Source organism: Lepidochelys olivacea, assembly GCF_965140295.1.
Source record: "Lepidochelys olivacea isolate rLepOli2 genome assembly, chromosome: 3".
Classification (NCBI taxonomy): Eukaryota; Metazoa; Chordata; order Testudines; family Cheloniidae; genus Lepidochelys; species Lepidochelys olivacea.
The window spans coordinates 179,895,581-179,919,834 of NC_140413.1; the positions used below are offsets into that span (position 1 = coordinate 179,895,581).

General features: G+C 48.1%; 1 protein-coding gene across 5 annotated transcripts in view; it reads right to left on the reverse strand.

The window, feature by feature from the left end:
- The window catches only part of ACYP2 (acylphosphatase 2), a 177,376-nt gene that overhangs the window by 122,602 nt on the left and 30,520 nt on the right, over nucleotides 1-24,254 (reverse strand). The window contains exon 1 of one of the 5 annotated variants that reach the window (XM_084622263.1): nucleotides 8,371-8,702. The exons of 3 other annotated variants lie outside the window; for them this stretch is intronic. In XM_084622263.1, the coding sequence (XP_084478389.1) occupies nucleotides 8,371-8,440 (70 nt within the window). In that variant the 5' untranslated portion in view covers nucleotides 8,441-8,702. Of the gene's footprint in view, nucleotides 1-8,370; nucleotides 8,729-24,254 lie in introns of those variants that run through there. One more of the 5 variants, XM_084622264.1, reaches the window with a different exon arrangement.

The window sequence follows — 24,254 nt, forward strand, 5'->3', positions numbered from 1 at the left end:
CTGTGGTACTCTGAGTACCTTTCCCAGACCTGAAGAAGAGATCTGTGTAAGCTTGAAAGCTTATCTTGTTCACCAGCAGAAGTTGGTCCAGTAAAATATATTACCTCACCCACCTTCTCTGTCTAAAGATATTCATGTAATTTAAGCAATGCCCTCGTAGTTTGTCTTGTACTATTGCCAACATCCCCTCTCTAGTCAAACTGTCTTAGTTAAATTATGCAGAAAAAACAGTTACCTTTCGTAACTGTTGTTCTTCAAGATGTGTTGCTCATGTCCATTCCATAATAGGTATAGGCATGCCCACATGCAGAGTTGTCGGAGACTTTTGCCTTCGCTGTATCTGTAGGGTTGGCTGTGGCACCCCCTTGAGTGCCACGCTCATGCATCGGTATATTAGGCGCCGCCGACTCTACGCCCTCTCAGTTCCTTCTTGCTTGAAATTCCGACAGAGGGGTAGGAGGGCGGATAATGGAATGGACATGAACAACATCTCGAAGAACAACAGTTACGAAAGGTAACCGTTTTTTAATTCTTCAAGTGCTTGCTCATGTTGATTCCATTCTAGATGACTCAGAAGCAGTATCTACAGAGGTAGGCTCAGAGTTCACTGTTTCGCAGCTTGCAGTACTGCCCTACCAAAGCTAGCATCGTCCCGGGCCTGCTGGGTCAGTGCATAGTGGGATGTAAACATATGGATGGATGACCAGGTGGTCACCCTGCAGATGTCCTGGATAGGCACCTGGGCCAGAAAAGCTGCCAAAGAGGCCTGTGCCCTGGTTGAGTGGGTGGTGACAATCGCCGGGGGCAGCACCTTCACTTGATGATAGCAGAAGTGAATGCAGGCGGTGATCCAAGAGGCAATTCTTTGGGAGGATATAGGGTGCCCTTCATCCTGTCAGCCACTGCGATGAACAATTGCATAGACTTAGGGAATGGCTTGGTCCTGTCAATGTAGAAGACTAGAGCCCTTCTAACGTCCAAGGCATACAGCCTACTCTCCTCCTCTGACTTATGCAACTTCTAAAAAAAGACCGGTAAGTAAATGTCCTGGCTTGAATGAAAGTGAGAGACCACCTTGGGCAGAAAGCCAGGTGTAATCTCAGCTGTACTTTGTCCTTGTAGAAAACTATATAACACGGTTCCAAGGTGAGCGCCTAAATTTCCGAGACCTGACAGGCTGAAATCACCATGACCAGGAACGAAACCTTCCAGGACAAGAGAAGGAGAGAACAGGAAGCCAAAGGCTCAAAAGGGGGACCCGTGAGCCACGACAGCACCAGCTTCAAGTCCCACAGAGGAACAGGATCCTTGACATGTGGGTAGAGGTGCTAAAGGCCCTTGAGGAATGTCCTGGGCAAAGACCTGCCCTCAAGCAGCAGATGGAATGCTGAGATGGCTGACAGGTGACCTTGACCTTGATCAATGAAAGGTACAAACCCTGGAGCTTGAGATGCAGAAGGTATTCTAGAATGAATGCAACGAGGTCTGCTCGGGCTAGATGCCTCTCTCCGAGGTCCAACATGTGAACCACTTCCACTTGGCCAGGTAGGTTGCCCTGGTAGAGGGCTTTCTACTTCCCAACAGGATCTGCTGAACATCTGCCAAGAACTGCTGCTCCTGCTCATTCAACCATGCAGCAGCCAAGCCATCAGGTGCAGCGCCGTCAGATTTGGGTGCAGAAGACTGCTGTGGTTTTGGGATAGCAAGTCCGGCCTGAGAGGCAGCTGGAATGTAATCGCCACCGAAAGGTCCAGCAGCACGCTGTACCAGGGCTGGTGTGGCCAGAGGATCACTCTTGCTCTGTCCTGCCTGATCTTTGAGAGGACCCTGGGGAGCAACAGCACCGGAGGAAAGGTGTACAACAGAGCCCCCGACCACAGGAGTAGAAAAGTATCTGACAGGGCCTCCCGCCCCATCCAAGCCTCTCATTGAGCAAAAGACATGGCATTTCCTGTTCTGCCTGGACGCAAACAGGTCCAACCAGGGAATTCCCCACTTGTGGAAGATGAAACTGACCACCTCTGGATGGAGGGCCGCTCGTGGTGAGACAAGAAGGTCCTGCTGAGGCGATCTGCCAAGGCGTTCTTGGCCCCTAAAAAGTGCACTGCAATGAGATGTATACCGTACTGCAGACAGAGGTCCCAGAGCCTGAGGGCTTGACAGAGGGCTGTCGACTTGGCTCTGCCTTGCTTGTTGATATAGAACACAGCTGCTGTGTTGTCTGTAAGTACCTGAACCACTTTTCCCTGCATATGAGGTAGGAAGGCTTGGCAAGCCAGGCAAACCGCCCTGAGTTCCCTGGCGTTGATATGCAAGGAGCAATCGCAACTGAACCAATCACCTTGCATACTGAAATCGCCGAGGTGGGCTCCCCGCCCCAGGTCCATAGCATCGGAGACGAGGGTCATCAGTGCGGCCAGAGCCACAAAGGGGACTCCTTCCAATAGCAGCGTGGAATCTTGCCCCCAGGTGAGAGATAACAGTACACTGTCTGGAATTCTGACCACCCGATCCAGGTTGTGCTGGTTGGGAACATAAGCCATAAGCTTGTAGCAGCCTGAGGTGGAGCCATGCGTGCCGGACCACGTATGTGCAGGCTGCCATGTGTCCCAACAGTTTCAAGCATGTGTGGGTTGTGATGAACAGATGGGTTTGTATACACAAGATGAGATCCACCTTGGCTTGGAACCAAGTCTCGGGGAGGAAGGCCCTGGCCTGAATGGAGTTGAGAACCACTTCAATAAATTCTATGCATTGCACTGGGGTTTTAGACTTTTTGCTCGTTTATTATCAGCCCCAGGTCGCGACAGGTGGAACAGAACAGCTCGAGATGCCTCCACACCTAGTCTCGGGACCGGCCCCTTATTAGACAGTTGTCGAGGTATGGATAAATTTGGACTCCCTGATGTTGCAGGTAAGCAGCCACCAGCACTATGCACTTTGAGAACACCCTTGGGGCTGACCAGAGACCAAAGGACATCACCATGAATTGGAAATGGCACTGTCTCAGCATGAAATGGAGGAAGCACCAGTGCCCCCAGAAAAATGGAAATATGGAAGTAAGCATCCTTTAAATCGAGGGTGGCGTACCAGTCTCCCAGATCCAGGGAGGGGATGATAGAGGCCAGGGAGAACATGTGAAACTTCAACTTCTTGAGAGACTTGTTGAGGCAGGTCCAGAATGGGTCTGAGGCCCCCTTTTGCCTTCAGAATTAGGAAGTAACAGGAGTAGAACCCTTTTCCTTCCATGTTCCAAGGGACCTCCTCCACTGCCCCCAGACAGAGGAGGCTGTCGACCTCCTGAACGAGGAGCTGCTTGTGAGAAGGGTCCCTGAAGAGCGATGGGGAAGAGGGGTGGGAGGGATGGTTGGTAATAAACTGCAGGGTATAGCCCGACAAAACTGTATTGAGCACCCAACGGTCCAAGGTGATACAGGACCAGGCCGACCAGAAAGGGCGGCGGCAGTTGAGGAAGGGGAGGGATGGATCCATGAGATTGGCTCAGGAGCACCCTCAAAACTACTGTTTTTAGCCTCCCTGGCCTCAGGGATGGTCAGGTTGTGCAGCCAAGCAGGAAGCTGACAAGTATTGCTTCTTATGCCCCTTGTCTTTATCCTTTCTCCTGTAGGAGCCTGCTCTTGGAGTTCCTCAGGACCTGGACTGCTGATGGAGAGGAGGCAGAGGACAGAAAGGCTTCCTAGACTGTTGCCGGGTACGAAGGCCCAGGGAATGGAGGGGCTCGGGAGTCTTCAAGGCCATGGAGCCTTGAGTCTGTGAGCTTGGAGAAGACCCCGGTACCCTCGAAAGGGAGGTCTTGGATCATGGCCTGCATCTCTTGGGACAGCCCAGGAGACTGCTGCATCTCGTGGCCACTGCAAATGTGACCACCCTGGCTGTCGAGTCCGTAGTGTCCCAGGCCATTTGCAGGACCTCCCCTCCCCCGGCGACCAACGTGCCTTTGTCCACCAACGCAGCAAACTCCTGGGCATGATCTTGTGGGAGGGCCTCTTTGAATTTATTCAGGAAGTCCCACAGATTGAAATTATAGCATCCCAGCAGGGCCTGGTGATTAGAGACCCTGAATTGTAGGCGAGCCATCGAATAAACTTTTCTGCCAAACAAATCAAGTCTTTTGGCCTCTTTGTTCTTCGGTGTGCGGCTAACTTGACCCTGTTTGTGCCTTTCGTTCACGCAGACACAACAAGTGATGCTGCAGGGGATGTGTATAGAGACATTCAAATCCCCTTGCAAGACATAGTATTTCTTTTCCACCTTATTAGAGGTCGCAGAATAGAAGAGGGGGTTTGCCACAGTGACTTGGCAATTTTAAGGACCCCCCCAGTTGGAGGGGCAATGCGATCCGAGCAGGAGTGGTGGCCAAAATGACATTGAAGAGGTCGTCGGCTTCCTCCTTGACCTCGAGCTTTAAGTTTTCAGCCATCCGTTAAGGAGGGCCTAATGCTCCTTAAAGTCATCCGGGGGACCACTGGAGTGGGAAGGCCCAGCCACCGCCTCATCAGGGGATGATGACGAGGACTGTCCTGCTTGAGGAAGAGCATGTTCCCCCTCCTTGTCCGGGGAAGGCTCCTTTGGTGCTGGGGTCTGGTGCGCTGGTGCCGCATCTGGCTCGGTACCGTGTTCTGACTGTGGCGCCAGCGGTGCCATGGCTGGCTTATCCGAGGCAGCCAGGGAGGGCTGGGAATACGTGACCAGCGTAACTGGCACTCCCCATGGGTTCCAGTATGGCCACTGGGTAGGCCACTGCCCCTGCTGCGATGGCACTGTGGTCGGTGCTGCAATGGTCTCCCACGTCAAGAAGAAATCCCTTATTGGGGTAAAGGCTAAATTCTTGGTCCGACCCACACCACTGTCCCTCCAGCGATCACGGTGGAGCCGTCGAGGCCTAGGTTTGCCTGCTGACTTCGGACAGTGATCTACGAGGCGAAGGCAAGTAGTGACATCTGCTGGAGGAGCAGTACCAGGGCAACTGGGACCAGCGCTATGATTCTGAGCGGCCATTCCAGGACGGTGACCCACGTCTAGGAGACTGCCTGGGGGAGGGTGACCGGGGCCTAGGCAACCTGTGGCCGGAAGTTCGCCAGTACCTGCGGTACGGGGAACAGCATTGCGGCTCCGGCATCCCGCGCCTAGTAGGCGGGGAGCGCATTAGGGACCTGGGTCGTCTAGCTGGAGAGCCACGTTATGGTGCTAGTGTCCGAGGTCGCAGAGATGGGAATGTGTACCTGAGGTCTGGTGATCAGGGGTGCTCCGCCCTCCTGTGAGGCTGCACTCCCATAGGCTTCCCCTTCGGTGCTGGGATCATAGCCAAGACAATCACCTGGTGTGGCATCTGCTAAGCCGGCTGGCTTTGCTCTTTGGCCACCGGGACTGCTTCGGGCCCTGATGGCCTTGGCAGAGGCCAGCAACCTTTGCTGCTTCCCGGGGTCAGGGGTGGATCCCTGACCAGGCTGGGGGGTCTGAATTCAGCAGTACCCCTGTGAAACCCCACAGTGGGCATATGGCCTAACAAAGGTCCTTTGCCCACAGCCCCCTTGTCCTTCGGTGCCGAGGGGCTCATCTTCTTCTGGGGGTTCTTCGGCACCAGCAAGGGGGAATAGTGCCAGGTGGAGCCTGGTGCCGGCAGTGTGCTTCACACTGAAGCCTCACTCCTTTTCTGTACGAGGACAGAAGCTCTTACAAATGCGACACTTGTCCTTTCTATCGGCTTCCCCCAAACACTTCAGGCAGCTGTTGTGGGAGGGTCACTGATAGACACTGGCCTGCTGCATGACGCACACAGTTTGGAGCCAGGAGAGTGGGGCATGCCCCGCTTGGGGACAAAGTCCCAGCCGGGACTCTAAGTACTCTAACTTAACACTACTATTAACTATGTACAGATTAGGTAGAACAAAGGACTAGAAGAACCACTAACACTCTTGCTGAAGGCAAGACGAGGCACTCCAACCAACTGCCACGGGCAGTAAGAAGGAACTAAGAGGGTGTAGGGTCAGCGGCGCCTAATATACCAACGCATGAATGTGGCACTCAAGGGGGCACCACAGCCAACCCTACAGATAACGCTAAGACAAAAGTTTCCAACAACTGTGCAAATGGGCACGCACACACTTGAAGAAGAACTGAAACTTCCATTCTAGGTTTATCTGCTTCAAGATATCAACCTGCGGATTGGTCCTGCTTTGAGCAGGGGGTTGGACTAGATGACCTCTTGAGGTCCCTTCCAACCCTGATATTCTATGATTCTATGAACCTCTTATTTAACTTTCACACACACTGAATGAAAATAAAAATAATTTAGACTACACTTGACCATATAGTATTTTAAGTACATTTTGTACTTATTTCCATACTTCATTTATTACTTCCTTATTTCTTACAATAAGTTAGGTCTGCCCCACAGAACTATATCATGAGCTTCCTGAAATCACTTCAAAGCAGTGCGCTTCTAATTATCAATTTTTAACATCTTTAAACTTTTCTGTTTATTATGCCGGTTCACCTAATTACTAATGCTGTGGACCTCTTTTAGGATAAAGCCTTTCCCTCCCCAAACAACTTTACTCCATTGGTGGAGCTACAATTTGCAAAAGGTGCTTCGATCAATAGGATGCTTTCAAGGTGCATCACTGCTCATGAAATTTCATTGCCTCCTAGTTCATCGTAAAGGTGCACTATTGCACATCTCTGGGAAAGCTTCTTTGTTCTTCATAGACAATCCAGCCTCCTCATTCGGCAGCGTATGGCTGTGAAACTCGAGCACTCAAATTTCAAACTCGGAGAGAGTTTGAAGCTTCTATACAATCATAGAACTGGAAGGGAGCTTGAGAGGTCACCTAGTCCAGTCCCCTGCACTCACAGCAGGACTAAGTATCATCTAGACCAATCCTGACAGGTGTTTGTCTAACCTGTTCTTAAAAATCTCCAATGATGGAGATTCCCTAGGCAATTTATTCCAGTGCTTAACCACTCTGACAACTAGGAAGTTTTTCCTAATGTCCAACCTAAACCTCCCTTGATGCAATTTAAGCCCATTGTTTCTTCTCCTATCCTCAGAGGTTAAGAAAAAAAAATTTTCTTCCTCCTCCTTTTAACAACCTTTTACATACTTGAAAACTATGATCATGTCCCCTCTCAGTCTTCTCTTCTCCAGACTAAACAAACCCATTTTTTTCAATTTTCCCTCAAAGGTCATGTTTTCTAGACGTTTAATTGTTTTTGTTGCTCTTCTCTGGCCTTTCTCCAATATGTCCACATCTTTCCTGAAATGTGGTACCCAGAACTGGACACAATACTCCAGCTGAGACCTAATCAGTACAGAGTAGAGCGGCAGAATTACTTCTCATGTCTTGCTTACAACACTCCTGCTAATACATCCAGGGCTATCCCTAGCAATTCCGCGGCCCTACTCAGCCATCCATGGGGGTGGGGCAGGCCTCCATGGGGGAGGAGCGGGGGGGCTGGCCCCAGGCCTCTGTGGGTGGGGAGGCGGGCCCCAGGCCTCCGCAGGGGGAGCAGGGTTGACTTGGGGGGCACCACCCCCCAGCACTCACCGGTGGCACGGGCTGGGGCCGGGTCGCTGCACTCCCACTGCAGGTGAGTGCAGGCCCAGCCCGGCTGCAGAGCTCAGGGGAGTGGGGGCTGGGCTGGGTCAGGGAAGGCATGGGGCAGAGCAGGGCAGGGGCCCTGGGGAAGAGCAGGAGCAGGGGCTGGAGCAACATGCAGCTGTGCAGGGCATCAGGAAATGTGGTGCCTCAAATTTCCTGGTGCCCTATGCAGCTGCGTACTTTGCGTATGGGTAAGGACGGCCCTGAATACATCCCAGAATGATGTTTGCTGTTTTTGCAACAGTGTTATACTCCTGACTCATACTTAGCTTGGGATCCACTACGACCCCCCAGATCCCTTTCCACCGTACTCCTTCCCAGAGTCACCTCCCATTTATGCAACCCTCTGGAAAAATTATATGGATGGGAGGGGCAAGATTACTGCCTAGACGCACCAAGCGATAATGCACGTTTAACGAGCACAAACAGGACCTTTACGAGCCCTTTGTTTTACACACTGACCTCAGTCAGACCTCAGACGCATGCTGAACTTTAACACGTTTGCCCAGCTGCGGCCACTCCTGCCCGTCACTAGGAAAAGACTAGGGGCCGAACCCCCCGCTCCCTCTCGCTCTCATGGGGGAGGGTGGGAAGAGCGGGGCCCCCTGCCCAGCCCCTGCTCCCCGGGCCCCCTGCTGCAGGGCCTGAGGCCCCAGCCAACGAAGGGCATTGGCTCAGTGACCGGCCCGGGAGCTTCGCGCATGCGCACCCAGCCGCATCGTGCACTCCGCCCGCCCCCCGCACTTACCCTGCACCCGGCCAAACACTTCATAGTCCACCGACTTGAGGGCGCCGGAGGCCTTGGCGAGGGCGGACATGGCAGGGTGCAGGCGCGGAAGCCGGCCTGCTCCGACCCGCTGCGGGAGTGCCCGGGACCGACGGAGCCGGGGCGCGCCGCCCTCACCTCCTGGGCTCGGCTGGCGGGGCCCGGACGGCAGCGCGCGCGGCTCAAGCTTCTTGGAAAAGCGGCCGCGTGCCAGGCTGAGTCTGCGCCGGGCCCGAAGCTCCCTGCCCAGGCCCGGTGGGGGGAGCTGGGAGGCCGCGCCGCGCCCCGCCCCAGCGCTGGGGCATAGCCCGCGCGGAGAGACCCCCCGGGAGGGCGGCTGTTCAGCCCCTGACCGGGGTGGGGGAGGCTCCTAACTCCTGAGGCACCCCTCGTCCGTCCCCGTCCCCCCCCGCCGGCAGGGGAAGAGATCTCCAAATATTGAGCCCTCCCCCACACCAGCCTGGGGGACTCTCCCCCAACCGTTGACCCCAGAGACAACCCCCTAAGGAGCGGGAGAGCCCCGCTCCCCCCCCCCCCCCGGACATCCAGGAGAGGGAGAGACCCACTGGCCCTCCCAGGAAGTCCTCTCCCCCAACACGACTTCGTGTTCACCCTGAAGAACTCTCTCCCCGGCCTGGAAAAAGTGAGGAGTGTCAGGGCAGGCCCTGTGCGGAGATTTGGGATGGGGCAGGGATCTCAAACTCAAATCACCAGGAAGGCCACATCAGGACTAGTACATTGGCCCGAGGGCTGCATCACTGACACCTTTTTATGTAAAGACACAAAAGCCCCCCCCCTCCGCTCCCACCCCCACTCCACCCTGAGGGGTGCATGGGGGGTGCACGGGGAGCTTGGCAGGCCACAGCAAATAACTGTGTGTGAGACCCCTGGGATAGGGCATGTATGGGGGAGTCTCCCCCTTCCCTGGCCTCTCCAGGAAGCAAGGGGGCTTGGGGCAAAGACCCTTTCAACTTCTCCAGTGAATAAGGAGACTCGGGGCAGGCTCTTCAATTGTTTTTCATTGGGTGGACCACACCTTTATAGAGTTCCATGTCCTTTTCCATTTGTGATCAGGTAACATATCTGTGTCAATTGCTAACATTGAAAATAACTTTAGGAAAGTATTTAAGGTACAGTAGAACCTTAGGGAAAGTTATGAACACCAGAGTTACAACTGACCAGTAGGGCTGTCAAGCAATTAGAAGTCATGATTAAAAAAGTTAATTGCGATTAATCGCACTGTTGAACAACAATAGAATCCATTTATTTTAAATATTTTGGATGTTAACTACATTTTCAAATATATTAATTTCAATTGCAACACAGAATACAAAGTGTAAAGTGCTCACTTTATATTTATTTTTTATTACAAATATTTGCACTGTAAAAAACAAAAAAAAATTAAAATTTTCAATTCACCTCATTCAAGTACTGTAGTGCAATCTCTTTATAATGAAAGTTGAACTTACAAATACGGAATTATGTACCAAAATAATTGCATTAAAAAATAAAACAATGTAAAACTTTAGAACCTACAAGTCCCCTCAGTCCTACTTCTTGGTCAGCCAATCACTCAGACAAACAAGGTTGGTTACAATTTACAGGAGATAATGCTGCCTGCTTCTTGCTTACAATGTCACCTAAAAATGAGAAGAGGCATTCATGGCACTGTTGTAGCTGGCGTTGCAAGATATTTACATGCCAGATGCTCTAAAGATTCATATGTCCCTTCATGCTTCAACAGCTATTCCAGGGGACATGCTTCCATGCTGATGATGGGCTCTGCTTGATAACAATCCAAAGCAGTGGGGACTGACGCATATTCATTTTCATCATCTGAGTCAGATGCCACCAGTAGAAGGTTGATTTTCTTTTTTGGTGGTTTGGGTTCTGTAGTTTCCACATCAGAGTGTTGCTCTTTTAAGACTTTTAAAAGCATGCTCCACACCTCGTCCCTCTCAGATTTTGGACGGCACTTCAGATTCTTAAACCTTGGGTCAAGTGCTGTAGTATTTTTAGAAATCTTACATTAGTACTTTCTTTGCATTTTGTCAAATCTGCCGTGAAAGTGTTCTTAAAATGAACATGTGCAGGGTCATCATCCAAGACTGTTATAACATGAAATATATGCAGAATGCGGGTGTAACAGAGCAGGAGACATACCTTTCTCTCCTCTCCCCTCCCCCGCCCCACAAAGAATACAGTCACAAATGGTAATTGACACATTGTTATTTTAACGGGCATCATCAGCATGGAAACATGTCCTCTGGAATGGTAGCCAAAGCATGGAAGGGGCATATGGGTGTTTAGCGTATCTGGCATGTAAATACCTTGCAACGCTGGCTACAAAAGTGCCATGCAAACGCCTCTTCTCACTTTTAGGTGACATTGTAAATAAGAAGCAGACAGCAGTTATCTCCAGTCAATGTAAACAAACTTGTTTGTCTTAGTGATTGGCAGAATAAGAAGCAGGACTGAGTGGACTTGTAGGCTCTAAAGTTTTACATCGTTTTGTTTTTGAGTGTAGTTATGTAACCAAAAAAAAAAAATCTGCATTTGTAAGTTACACTTTCACAATAAAGAGATTGCAATTCAGTACTTGTATGAGGTGAATTGAAAAATACTATTTCTTTTGTTTATCATTTTTACAGTGCATATATTTGTAATCAAAAATAATAATATAAAGTGAGCTCTTTGCACTTTGTATTCTGTGTTGTAATTGAAATCAATATTTAATATGTAGAAAAACATCCAAAAATATTTAATACATTTAAATTGGTATTCTATTGTTATAAGTGCGATTAATTGTGATAAATTTTTTTGAGTTAATCGTGTGAGTTAACTACGATTAATTGACAGCCCTACTGACCAGTCAACTACACACCTCATTTGGAATGGGAAGTATGCAATCAGGCAGCAGCAGAGACCAAAAAAAGAAAGAGGCAAATACAGTACAGTACTGTGTTAAATGTACACAACTAAAAAAAGTTTTTAAAAAATTTGACAAGGTAAGGAAACTTTCTGTGCTTGTTTAATTTAAATTAAGATGGTTAAAAGCAGCATTTTTCTTCTGCATAGTAAAGTTTCAAAGCTGTATTAAGTCAATGTTCAGTTGTAAACTTTTGAAAGAACAACCATAACATTTTTTTCAGAATTAGGAACATTTCAGAGTTACGAACAACCTCCATTCTCAAGGTGTTCGTAACTCTGACATTCTACTGTATTTATATCTATCTGTAATGCAGTTTGTATGCAGTGTTGACGTAGTTGTGTCGGTCCCAGGATATTAGAGAGACAAAGTGGGTGAGGTAATATCTTTTATTGGACCAACTTCTGCCAGTGAGTGAGACAAACTTTTGAGCTTACACAGAAAGCTTGTCTCATTCACCAACAGAAGTTAGTACAATAACAGATGTTACCTCACCCACCTTGTCTCTTTAATGCAATTTAGCAGGTAGAAACAAGAGCTAGCACCTTATGAATAGCCATCTCTCTACAGAATCCCAGAGATCCACAGGCCACAGTATTGTTGCATCTCTACGAAGCAGTAGTAGATGTCAGGGCCTTGTGGGAGAAGAAATCAGGGATGTGCTGTCTAGGCATATTCTTAGTACAGCTTGCTTATTTTAAACTATATACAGCAGCCCTTGAACAGAGTTAGTCACAAACTGCTTGCATACACTCCCCTCTTTCATGGAGCTCCGTTCAAACACAACCGGCTGGTTTCTCTCCCTCAAGAAGTGACTCTAGTTAGAGCAGTGGTGGGCAACCTGCTGCTCACAGACCGCATGTGGCCCATCAGGGTAATCTGATTGCAGGCCGCAAGACATTTTGCTGACATTGACCGTCTGCAGGCACGTCCCTCCGCAGCTCCCAGTGGCTGCAGTTCGCTATTCCCAGCCAATGGGAGTTGCAGGAAGTGGTAGGCCGCAGGGATGTGCTGGCTACCACTTCCCACAGCTCCCATTGGCTGGGAACAGTGAACCGCAGCCACTGGGAGCTGCGGCGGGCCATGCCTGCAGACGGTCAACAGCAGCAAAATGTCTTGCGGCCCACAATCAGATTATCTTGATGGGCTGCCTGTGGGCCGCAAGTTGCCCACCAGTGAGTTAGAGAGATTAAAGCAGAGAGCAAATTCCCTTGCTATTTGCCATAGCTTCCTCAAAAAGACACTATATCACAAAACTAATAACAATACAAGAACTTCTTTAAAGACGGTATGCTGATTGCATGATAAAAAATATATTCTTAAGACTGCATATAATAGTACCAGATGGTGAATCCCACCTTAATAGAATGAGGTTTGATTACTTTCTGCCAATCATGCTAATTTAGATACCCAGGCAATCAATTTGCCTACGTTTTTATTTGTGCCTTATATACCATTGTGTTATAGTAAAATTTATTGTTTTCCCTGACTGTGCAACAATTTTTGTAATGTAACATGATTGTGAATGAGACTCAGTGTTCAATATGTGAAATACATCCTATAGGTAAGATTCTCCTATGTTCCAATCATTTAGTATCACTCTAGTAGCAGGAAGTGGTTGGAAAGCAGCCAAATCTGGTCCTCTGAGAATTCCACTAGTGTTGGAGAGTTATCAGCTGATGGAGAGCTGGTGTAGCTGTTCCTAAACCACCAGAATTTCCACAAATCCAGCCCTAGTCAAGGGGTTTGTTGGGAAGAGTCAGAGTGGCTACTTAAACTTCTTGAAGAATAAAACACATTTAAAGAGTTGTATTTCATATTTGAAACCTATCCATTTACAAATTTCAGATCTCTTGCTAATGCAAAGGTAGCATCATTTTGTTTTGAGAACCAAAGATTCTGCAGTCATGTAAAAGGAGAACCTGATATAGCACAGGTTTCAGAGTAGCAGCCGTCCTTAGTCTGTATCCACAAAAAGAAAAGGAGGACTTGTGGCACCTTAGAGACTAACAAATTTATTTGAGCATAAGCTTTTGTGAGCTATAGCTCACTTCATCGGATGCATTCAGTGGAAAATACAGTGGGGAGATTTATGTACACGGAGAACATGAATCAATGGGTGTTACCATACACACTGTAACGAGAGTGATCAGATAAGGTGAGCTATTACCAGCAGGAGAGCGGGGGTTGGGGGGGGGAGAAAAACCTTTTGTAGTGATAATCAAGGTGGGCCATTTCCAGCAGTTGACAAGAACGTCTGAGGAACAGCGGGGCGGGACGGGGGGCGGGAATAAACATGGGGAAATAGTTTTACTTTGTGTAATGACCCATCCACTCCCAGTCTTTATTTAAAGCCTAAATTAATTGTATCCAGTTTGCAAATTAATTCCAGTTCAGCAGTCTCTCGTTGGAGTCTGTTTTTGAAGTTTTTTTGTTGAAGAATTGCCACTTTTAGGTCTATAATCAAGTGACCAAAGAGATTGAAGTGTTCTCCGACTGGTTTTTGAATGTTATAATTCTTGACATCTGATTTGTGTTTATTCTTTTACATAGAGACTGTCCAGTTTGGCCAATGTACATGGGAGAGGGGCATTGCTGGCACATGATGGCATATATCACATTGGTAGATGTGCAGGTGAACGAGCCTCTGATAGTATGGCTGATGTGATTAGGCCCTATGATGGTGTCCCCTGAATAGATATGTGGACACAGTTGGCAACGGGCTTTGTTCAAAAATCTGTCATTTGCTGCCATCTACCAGCAATTGAGTGCAAGACAGGATAGAGATAGTTTTAGTTTTACTGTATGAATATATTAAATAGAAGCTGAAGTGCTGTGTCCCAGGCTTTGGTACCAAATCACCTCCTGACAAAAGTTAGACCTCAGAGGCCAAGGACCCTGGTACTAGCTGTGACAGTCTTGTTCTTTTCAGGGATGGATCTTGATGCCTGTGTAGAGTTTTCTTGGTAACCTGACTCAGTAAGGCCGCCTTCTCCTCCTCTTTTAACTAGTTCTTCCCCTGAACCAGCATCTATTCCATTCATGCATTGTCTCTAAGATCCTCCTGATTCATGGAGACTTTGTGGACTACTGTCCTCCTACCTACTGCTATCACCTTGGCTTCCCCACTGCTATCGTCTCTATCAGAGAATGTGTGTGATCTGGTTGATTAGCTGGAAACACGTGTTCCATTCTCATCTTCTCCAGATTCAAAATCTTTTAGGCTGATGGCTTTGCTTCTGATTTGCTGGGAACACAAGAGCAAGCATTATGTTGAAGTCAAAGATCCTATTAGAAAGCAGAAAGCCTTCAACCAGATAAATGTTCAATGAAGTGGGAGGTATTTTCCAGGTGGGAAGCTCGAAAGGGAGTAGACGGTCATTCTTCGCTTTTATCTAGAGTTATCTCCTACACTTTGGTCAAAATGTCTTTGACTTCTATTAAGGTCCATTGGCCTTATCAGCTTTCCACCATGCGATGCATGGATTGACACTCTTCACTTAGTCTACTATGGGAAGTTTACGAAAGGTGTGTTCCATGTGTTTCCTCTGGTGCCTGAACATCTCCATCATGAGCTGTTAATCTTGTTCTCACAAAAATTTACAGCACCTCTCTTCAAACCATTGTCAGGTCATTCTCTGAACCATCTGTCTTATGAAGACAGCATTCCTTATAGCAGTAACTTTAGGCAATTTGGAGGGTGTTTTGAAATGACTGCATGCTCTTCTTTTTTTTTTTTAAAACAATGTGTTCCTGATTTTTTACTGTTTCAGCAAGCAAGAGCTGAGGAACAGCTGCCAGGGTATCAGTCTCCTGGTACACCACCTATGTGTCTGATTTATGGAGAATTTAAAGGAGCCCAAGACTAACTTCAGTTTGAGAGAGAAGATTACCCTATACTAATTTTACAACTCTGAAGTATCTCAGCATAAGTGAAATTTACAAATCACTTGGTCATGCCCACTTATTCAGGCCATGCCCCTTTCGGTGCAAGACAAGGACAATTGTGCTCCTCCTGTGGTAACTGTTTTGAGCTACCTTTACATTAGGGCCTTACTACAGTAAGGGCATGTCTACACTTACTGGGGATTGACGCTACGGCGATCAATCCACCGGGGGTAAATTTAGTGGGTCTAGTGAAGACCTGCTAAATCAGTGATTCTCAAACTTTTGTACTGGTGACCCCTTTCACATAGAAAGCCTCTGAGTGCGACCCCCCTCATAAATATACAAAAAAGTGTTTTTTTAATTTAATACCATTATAAATGCTGAAGGCAAAGCAGGGTTTGGGGTGGAAGCTGACAGCTCGTGACCGTGGGCCATTATCTTGGAAAATTCGTAGCGATAGGGAGGGTCCCGGACAATTGGGAAAAGGCTAATATAGTGCCCATATTTTAAAAAGGGAAGAAAGAGAACCCGGGGATCTACAGCCTCACTTTAGTCCCCAGCAAAACCATGGAGCAGGTCCTTGAGGAATCCATTTTGAAGCACTTGGAGGAGAGGAAGATGATCAGGAACATTCAACATGGATTCGCCAAGGGCAAGTCATACCTGACCAACTTGATTGCTTTCTATGATGAGATAACAGGCTTTGTGGATATGGGGAAAGTGGTGGATGTGATATATCTTGACTTTAGCAAAGCTTTTGTTACGGTCTCCCACAGTATTGCCAGCAAATTAAAGAAGTATGGATTGGATGAGTGGACTATAAGGTGGATAGAAGCCTGTCTAGATTGTCGAGCTCAACGGGTAGTGAACAACGGCTTGATGTCTAGTTGGCAGCCGGTATCAAGTGGAGTGCCCCAGAGGTCGGTTTTGTTCAACATCTTCACTAATGATCTGGATGATGGGATGAATTGCACCCTCAGCAAGTTCACAGATAACACTAAGCTGGGGGAAGAGGTAGATACGCTGGAGGGTAGGGATAGGGTCCAGAGTGACCAAGACAAATTGGAGGATTGGGCCAAAAGTAATCTGATGATGTTCAACAAGGACAAGTGCAGAGTCCTGCACTTAGGAAGGAAGAATCCCATGCACCGCTACAGGCTGGAGACTGACTGGCTAAGCAGCAGTTCTGCAGAAAAGGACCTGGGGATTACAGTGGGCGAGAAACTGGATATGAGTCAGCAGTGTGCCCTTGTTGCCAAGAAGGCCAACAGCATATTGAGCTGTATTAGTAGGAGCATTGCCAGCGGATTGAGGGAAGTGATTATTTCCCTCTATTCAGCACTGGTGAGGCCACACCTGGAGTACTGCATGCAGTTTTGGTCCCCCCCCCCCCACTACAGAAGGGATGTGGACTTCTGGAGAGATTGGAGAGAGTCCAGCGGAGGGCAGTGAAAATGATTAGGGGGCTGGGGCACATGAGTTACGAGGAGAGGCTGAGGGAACTGGGGTTATTTTGTCTGCAGAAAGAGAAGGGGGGGGGATTTGAGAGCAGCCTTCAACTACCTGAAGGGGGGTTCCAAAAAGGATGGAGCTTGGCTGTTCTCAGTGACGGCAGATGACAGAACAAGAAGCAATGATCTCAAGTTGCAGTGGGGAAGGTCTAGGTTGGATATTAGGAAATACTATTTCACTCAGAGGGTGGTGAAGCACTGGAATGGGTTACCTAGGGAGGTGGTGGAATCTCCTTCCTTAGAGGTTTTTAAGGCTTGACAAAGCCCTGGCTGGGATGATTTAGTTGGTGTTGGTCTTGCTTTGCGCAGGGGATTGGACTAGATGACCTCCTGATGTGACCAACCCTAATATTATATGATTCTATGACCTCACATGTAACAACCTTGCAACCCCCTGAGGGGTCCCGACCCCTAGTTTGAGAACCCTTGCGCTAAATTGACCACAGATCATTCTCCCATTGACTCCGGTTCTCCACCGGAACGAGAAGCGTAAGGTAAGTTGATGGGAGAGTTTCTCCCATCGATGCAGCATGGTGTAGACACCGCAGTAAGTCAGTCTAAGCTACGTGAATAACATAGCTGGAGTTGCGTAACTTAGGTCAACTTAACGCCGTAGTGTAGACCTGCCCTTAGTCTTTTTACACTATTTGTCTATCACAGAGGGAAGCACTATTATAGAGAAAGCTCAGGTGTTTTTACCACTGTCACCTATTCCTGCTCTGAGCAGTACACAGCTATGGACTTCTCTTAGCTCTCACTCCAAGTGCAGGGCAGAACCTCACCCATTATTTATTTATTAATCTTACTGTCCTGGAAGATTTTTTTTTTTAGGAATTTTAATGCCATCATTGAAATCTTAATGGCTACGTTCTTGTTTTTCTCAAGAAAATGTTGCAATAGCTAAGTAACTCAATTAAATACTGTGAAGATAAAAATCAGACATTTATACACAAAAAGAATCTTTTACCTGTGTGACTGTCACCCTAGATGATTAAAAGAGGAATTTTTAAAAATGTAATTGCTTTTCACCATTATGTTGTTGGTCTATTTCCTGCTACTCATACATCAAAGATGTTGAAACATTGGATTCTGCCCTCTCTGTCACTCATGTACCACAAGCCAAAGCTTCTAGCAAGAAAAAGTGTACCCGTGGCATAGATCTCCTCCTGTCACAATGCTGATTCCAACCATTCCCTTTCTCTGTTTCACTCCTTTTTCTTTGAATCCACTCCATCAGACTCCTCTCAGCTTTCTCCATGTTGCTGTCATTTACTACTACCCTCAACTCTGTCCCCTCCTAGTTATTCTTTAATTTGAACACCTTGCTACCTTTCTTCCTCTCTTCTCAGTCCCCCACCCTCAACCTCATTGATTTCAGTTTCACGCTGTTTCCTATCAGACACATTAACCTCCAACTTGTCACCATTACTTTCCCTTTCTACATGCAACTTTGGATTTATTCTCGCACCCACAATCACAGCCACTTCCTTGCATTCATCTTTATTCAACATTGCTTCTTCACAGACCTTTCCATCACTGAATTTCTACTGTCTCATATCTTTCACTCCATATTGCTCCTCAGCTCTCCTACCATGACCTCTAAACCAGGGGTTCTCAAACTGGGGGTTGTGACTCCACAGGGGGTCACAAACTGTCATCCTCCACCCCAAACCCTACTTCACCTCCAGCATTTAAAATAGTGTTCAATGTTTAAAATGTTTAAAATAGTGTTCAGTGTTTAAAATAGTGTTCAAGTGTTTTAATTTATAAGGGGGGGGTCGCACTCAGAGGCTTGCTGTGTGAAAGGGATCACCAATACAAAGGTTTGAGAACTACTGCTCTAAACTATCAGTATTCCTGACTTCTCTTCCTTTGACTGACCTCTCCTCCCTTCCCTCTCCACCTTTGACTATACCTTTTCCTTAATTCTTAATATCTATGCTTCTCTATTCCATCACACTATGTGCCCAAAACAAAAGCCCCAGTCTGCACCCCATTGAAGTCAATGTGTATGTTCCCACTGACTACCAGAGGCTCTGGATTGGGCCCTTATTGCTTCTGCTTCTCCTGTGTTGCTAAACACTTGTGGAGGGAAACCACAGACTTGGCACCTAACTCCCATTGAAGGCACTTTTGAAATTTTTACCCCAAATCTCAAGGAAATATTTTAATTTAAATATTTCTTTTAAAATATCATGAAAACATTAATATAAGCTTTTGTAAAATCTCATAGTAACATATCTTAAATTCTGGCTCTAAACTTCTTGACAGGGCCTCTTTAAAATTCATGCCACCTTTTCTCGGTAACCTGTCCTTTCAATAACAGGAGGTATGAAGTCAGACTGGTAACTGAGGAAGGACAAGGTCAAGGAAAGATATGAATAGAGAGAGAGAGGAGAAATAAGCAAAGATGGCCCTTCAAACGAAAGCAGTAATTATGTCTGTGGGAAATTAGCAATGTATTACCTAAGGACTAATCTAAACTTAAAAAGCTGCAGCGCTTCAGTGAAGAAGCTACTTACACTGACGGGATGGGTTCTCCCACTGGTATAGGAAGGTAGTCCACCTCCCGAGAGGCAGTAGCTAGGTCGACAGGAGAATTCTCCCATTGACCAAGCACTCTCTACGCTGGGGGTTAGGTCAGTTAAAACAGCATCGCTCAGGTGTGTGGATTTTTCATACCCCTGGGTGACGTAGTTATACCGACCTAATTTCTTAGATCAGGCCTGCTTTGGAGGAGGAGATGGATGTGGCACTACACTAAACTGGGAGGATTAGTACATACGCTGGAGGGTAGGGATAGGATACAGAGAGACCTAGACAAATTAGAGGATTGGTCCAAAAGAAATCTGATGAGGTTCAACAAGGACAAGTGCAGAGCCTTGCACTTAGGACAGAAGAATCCCACGCATGGCTACAGACTAAGGACTGAGTGGCGGGGCAGCAGTTCTGCAGAAAAGGACCTAGGGGTTACAGTGGACGAGAAGCTGGATATGAGTCAACAGTGTGCCCTTGTTGCCAAGAAGGCTAACAGTATTTTGGGCTGTATAAGTAGGAACATTGCTAGCAGATCGAGGGACATGATCTTTCCCCTCTATTCAGCATTGGTGAGGTTTCATCTGGAGTACTGTTTCCAGTTTTGGGCCCCACACTACAAGAAGGATGTGGAAAAATTGGAAAGATTCCAGCGGAGGGCAACAAAAATGATTAGGGGGCTGGAGCACATGACTTATGAGGAGAGGCTGAGGGAACTGGGTTTATTTAGTCTTCAGAAGAAAAGAATGAGGAGAGATTTGATAGCTGCTTTCAACTACCTGAAAGGGAATTCCAAAGAGGATGGAGCCTGGCTGTTCTCAGTGGTAGCAGATGATAGAACAAGGAGTAATGGTCTCAAGTTGCAGTGGGGGAGATTTAGGTTGGATATTAGGAAAAACTTTTTCACTAGGAGGTTGGTGAAGCACTGGAATGGGTTACCTAGAGAGGTGGTGGAATCTCCTTCCTGAGAGGCTTTTAAGGTCAAGCTTAACAAAGCCCTGGCTGGGGTGATTTAATTGGGGATTGGTCCTGCTTTGAGCAGGGGGTTGGACTAGATGGCCTCCTGAGGTCCCTTCCAACCCTGAGAATCTATGATACACCCCCATATTCTTCATAGAGATATAGTTATGATATGATTATGGCATAACTAAGATGTATTTTATGCAAGATGGGTCATGTGAGAGATCATTGGAAAGTTTATGATTTACTGAATATGATTGTCCTATTTATATGCATGTATCATTTTTGTATCTGAAGTTAGGAATGTTGTCTATGCATCTATTACAAATGTGTTTACACCTGGGGAATGCCCACTAGACAGAATGCAATCAGTTTGGATGGCCGACCGGGGAAAGGCCATTAGGGAAAACAATAGGTCTTTGAAGATGCTAATCTCCCACCGGGAAGTCTTTCTGGGGATGCTACAAACAGCCTCTGAGTTATGGTTGCAGTGTCATGTGACCAAGTTACCTGTTACTGGACTCCATGATAATACTAGTATTTTTCCACTAACTGGAGGTGGGAATCACACTTGGGGACAAAGGATTCCCACCATGTGCAAAAACTATTTAAGGCAGGGGAGTGACAGAGATTCTCCCCTAGTTCAGTCTTTTAGTTCTCTGAACTAGGGGAGAAAGACTGAGCCCAGGCTAGAAGGTTGTGTAGCCTGTGAATGGAATATCTGAAGTTTCAAGTTGCAAGCAAGGGCAGCTTGCCTTCAAGAATCTCTGCAATCTGCCTAAAACATTTAGGGTGAGAATTTGCTACTTATAACCAGTTTCTTGAGTATATTAAGCTTAGATTGCCTGTTTGTTTTATTTGCTAGATAATTTGCTTTGATCTGTTTGCTATCCCTTATAATTAAGGCTATGTTTTAGTCACGGATATTTTTAGTAGAAAGTCATGGACAGGTCATAGGCAGTAAACAAAAATTCACGGCCTGTGACCTGTCCATAACTTACTATAGACTCCTAACTAAAACTTGGGTGGGGGGCCGTGGGTGCTCTTGGGGTGGTGGTTGGGGGTGCCACAGGTGCTGGGGGAGGTGGCCCGATGCTGGGGGGAGGGGCGGTCCAGGCCATGGTGCAAGGCCCGGGACCCCTGCTAGTGCTGGGGAGGGGGAGGGTTGGTGGGCCCGGCAGGGGCTCCCTACCCAGCTCCACATCCCTGCAGCTCCTAGGCAGCGGAGGGGCGAGGGGGCTCATCCATGTGTTGCTCCCATCCCACCTCAAGTGCTGGCTGCACAGCTCCCATTGGCCAGGAACTGCAGCCAATGGGAGTTGCGGTAGCAGGCCTCCGCCCCGGCTCCTCTGCGGCCTAGGAGCTGCAAAGCCATGCCAGGGGGAGCTCCCCACCCTGAGGTAAGCACCCCCACACACCCTCCAGTCCGCTGCCCCTAGTCCCCTCCCACACATCCAAACTCCTGCTGCTGGCTCAGGGGCTGCCTGGCTTGGGCAGCCTCTGAGCCAGCACCAGCCATTGCAGAAGTCACAGAGGTCATGGAAAGTCACGGAATCCATGACTTCCATGACAGACTTGCAGCCTTACTTATAATAACTTAAAATATTTCGCAAAAAGAAAAGGAGGACTTGTGGCACCTTAGAGACTAACAAATTTATTTGAGCTGTAGCTCATGAAAGCTTATGCTCAAATAAATTTGTTAGTCTCTAAAGTGCCACAAGTCCTCCTTTTCTTTTTGCGAATACAGACTAACACGGCTGCTACTCTGAAACTTAAAATCTTTCGTTTGTAGTTAATAAACTTGTTTTCTTTTGTCTAAAACCAGTCTGTGAGGAAATAACTTGGGGCAGAAAGATGGCAAATTTCATGCGTTTACGCTGTACAGTTCTCTGTACAGCGCAACACAGTGCAATTTGGGGCTTACTCTCTAGAGGGGGTGTGCACTTGAGTACTGGGCAATTCCTTAGCTGAATCATCCCATGCAGAGCTGATCTCAGCGTGCGTGAGTATAGCTGCAGCTGGGTGTGTCCCTACCTGTATGTGTGCTGGTAAAGTTCAATCTGAAGCCTGAGGGAGGGCTTGGCTGGCTTGCGTCAGCAATACAGTGTAAAGGGAGCCCAGGCTGGTACCTCAGGTGGGTTCAGTGGTAGCCCAGTTCCAAGTGGCACCCTGAAGGGGGGAGGAGGGCGTGTCACAATGGAATTGACTGCTGGTGTACAGAGGAAGAAAACTTAATTGTGGAGCCACAGTAGCAGCTCCAAGATTAAAACACAGTTCTGTTCTGAAAACAGATTATCAAAATGCCACATTCTTAACAGATGTGATCCTGATTACGGCAGTGACAAAAATAAGTTATTTGAGGTGGCCAGTTGCAGAATGTGACCCCCACAGCCTGCAATTCTGCTGAGCTTTGGAAATGTCTGTGGCCATTGCTACCATGTGAATGCCCTCTCACTCTCATGGCACCAAACATTTGGAACTGTAGTTATAAGAGACCATGCAGTCCCCTCAATCCCTTTTGTTCCATGGGTAACTGTAGGTGTGGGATTGTTCACCCCATTCAAAGAGATTGTCTTGTGGGTTTTTTATACCAGATTTCTTGTTTGCTTGTTGTAGTTCTAGTTTTTGATAGTGTGGATAGTTTAAACAGTTCAAGTGATTTTTTAGTAGTCTTTGAACACTGCACCAGAAGATGGACCCAGAGAAGAAGACCAGGTTTAATAGTGTATTTTGTGCTCTTTGGTCTTCCCAGGCTCATATAAATATACTACTCCCGGGCAGATTCTGCACCACTGTGCACGTGCAGAATTAATGTCCTGTGCAGATTTCTTTGCTTCCCTGCAGAAAAATGACTTTTTGATAGGGAAGCAAAGGGAAGCCACAAGAGTGGTCACACGCCCCTCTCCAGCAGTGCGGGCATGTCATTTTGGGTGCCTGGAGCAGCTGGCAGAGAGGTAAATCACTGTGGGGCTAGGGACACCCCAACCAGTGCTGGATCTGACCCTGCCCACCCCATCTACCCAACCCCCATGCATTGGATCCCCCCACCGAGCTTCATACCCCAGAATCCACTTCACCAAGCCCCCTGCACCTGAACCCCAACCCTGCTGAGCCTCATCCCCTTCATCTGGAGCACTCCCACCTCAAGACACCCCATCAAGTCCCACTCCCCGCACCCGACCCTCCCCAGTCTCACCCTGGTTGGTGGTTCCTACCCTATGCCAGGCTCAGCAGATAGTCCCAGCTGGGTTAGGGGTGGGGGAAAAGTACACTTCCCCTGCATGGAGCGGCCAGGGTTGGGGCCAGGTCAGACCCACTCCCAGAAACCTCCTCCATCTCTGCACCCTCCCCCCTGCTTCCTGCCCCCATCGCTCCTCAGCCACGGGGGCAGTGGTCACTGTACAGGGAGCTGCTCCCCCATCCAACCAACCCTGTGCATTTGGACTCTCCATACCCAGACCGCTCCCTGCCAAGCCCCATGCCCTCCATCCAGACCCCCACCCCTCCACCCAGATGATTCTCTGCTGAGCCCCGCACACTTGAACCCCCATCCTGATGAGCGTCACCACATATGCACCTGGACCACCCCATGAGCTTCCCAACCCCAGTCCTCCACTTCAGTGAGCCCCAAACAGTAGCACCTGGTCCCCCACCCCTCCAAGCCCCACTCTCCCAGCTCCCAGACTCCCCTACCAAGCCCCATCCCCCCACACCCAGACCCCCCACTGAGCCCCAACTACCTTCATCTGGACCCCCCTGCAGTGCCCCATTACCCCCTGCACCCAGGCCAGAAACCCCCCCCCCCGAGCTCCCTGCACCCAGATTGCCCCCTCCCCACAGAACCCTCTCACCCCACACCTGGATGCTTCCACATTAAGCCCCTACACACTTGGATCCTGCCATGCTGAGCCTGCCCACCCACGCCTGGCACGGGGCTACTAACCCTGATGAGTTGCTTCACCTGAGGGAATTCAGCACAAAAAATTAAAAGTTCTGTGCCAGAAAAATAATTCTGTGTACAATATTGCAAAATTCTGCAAATT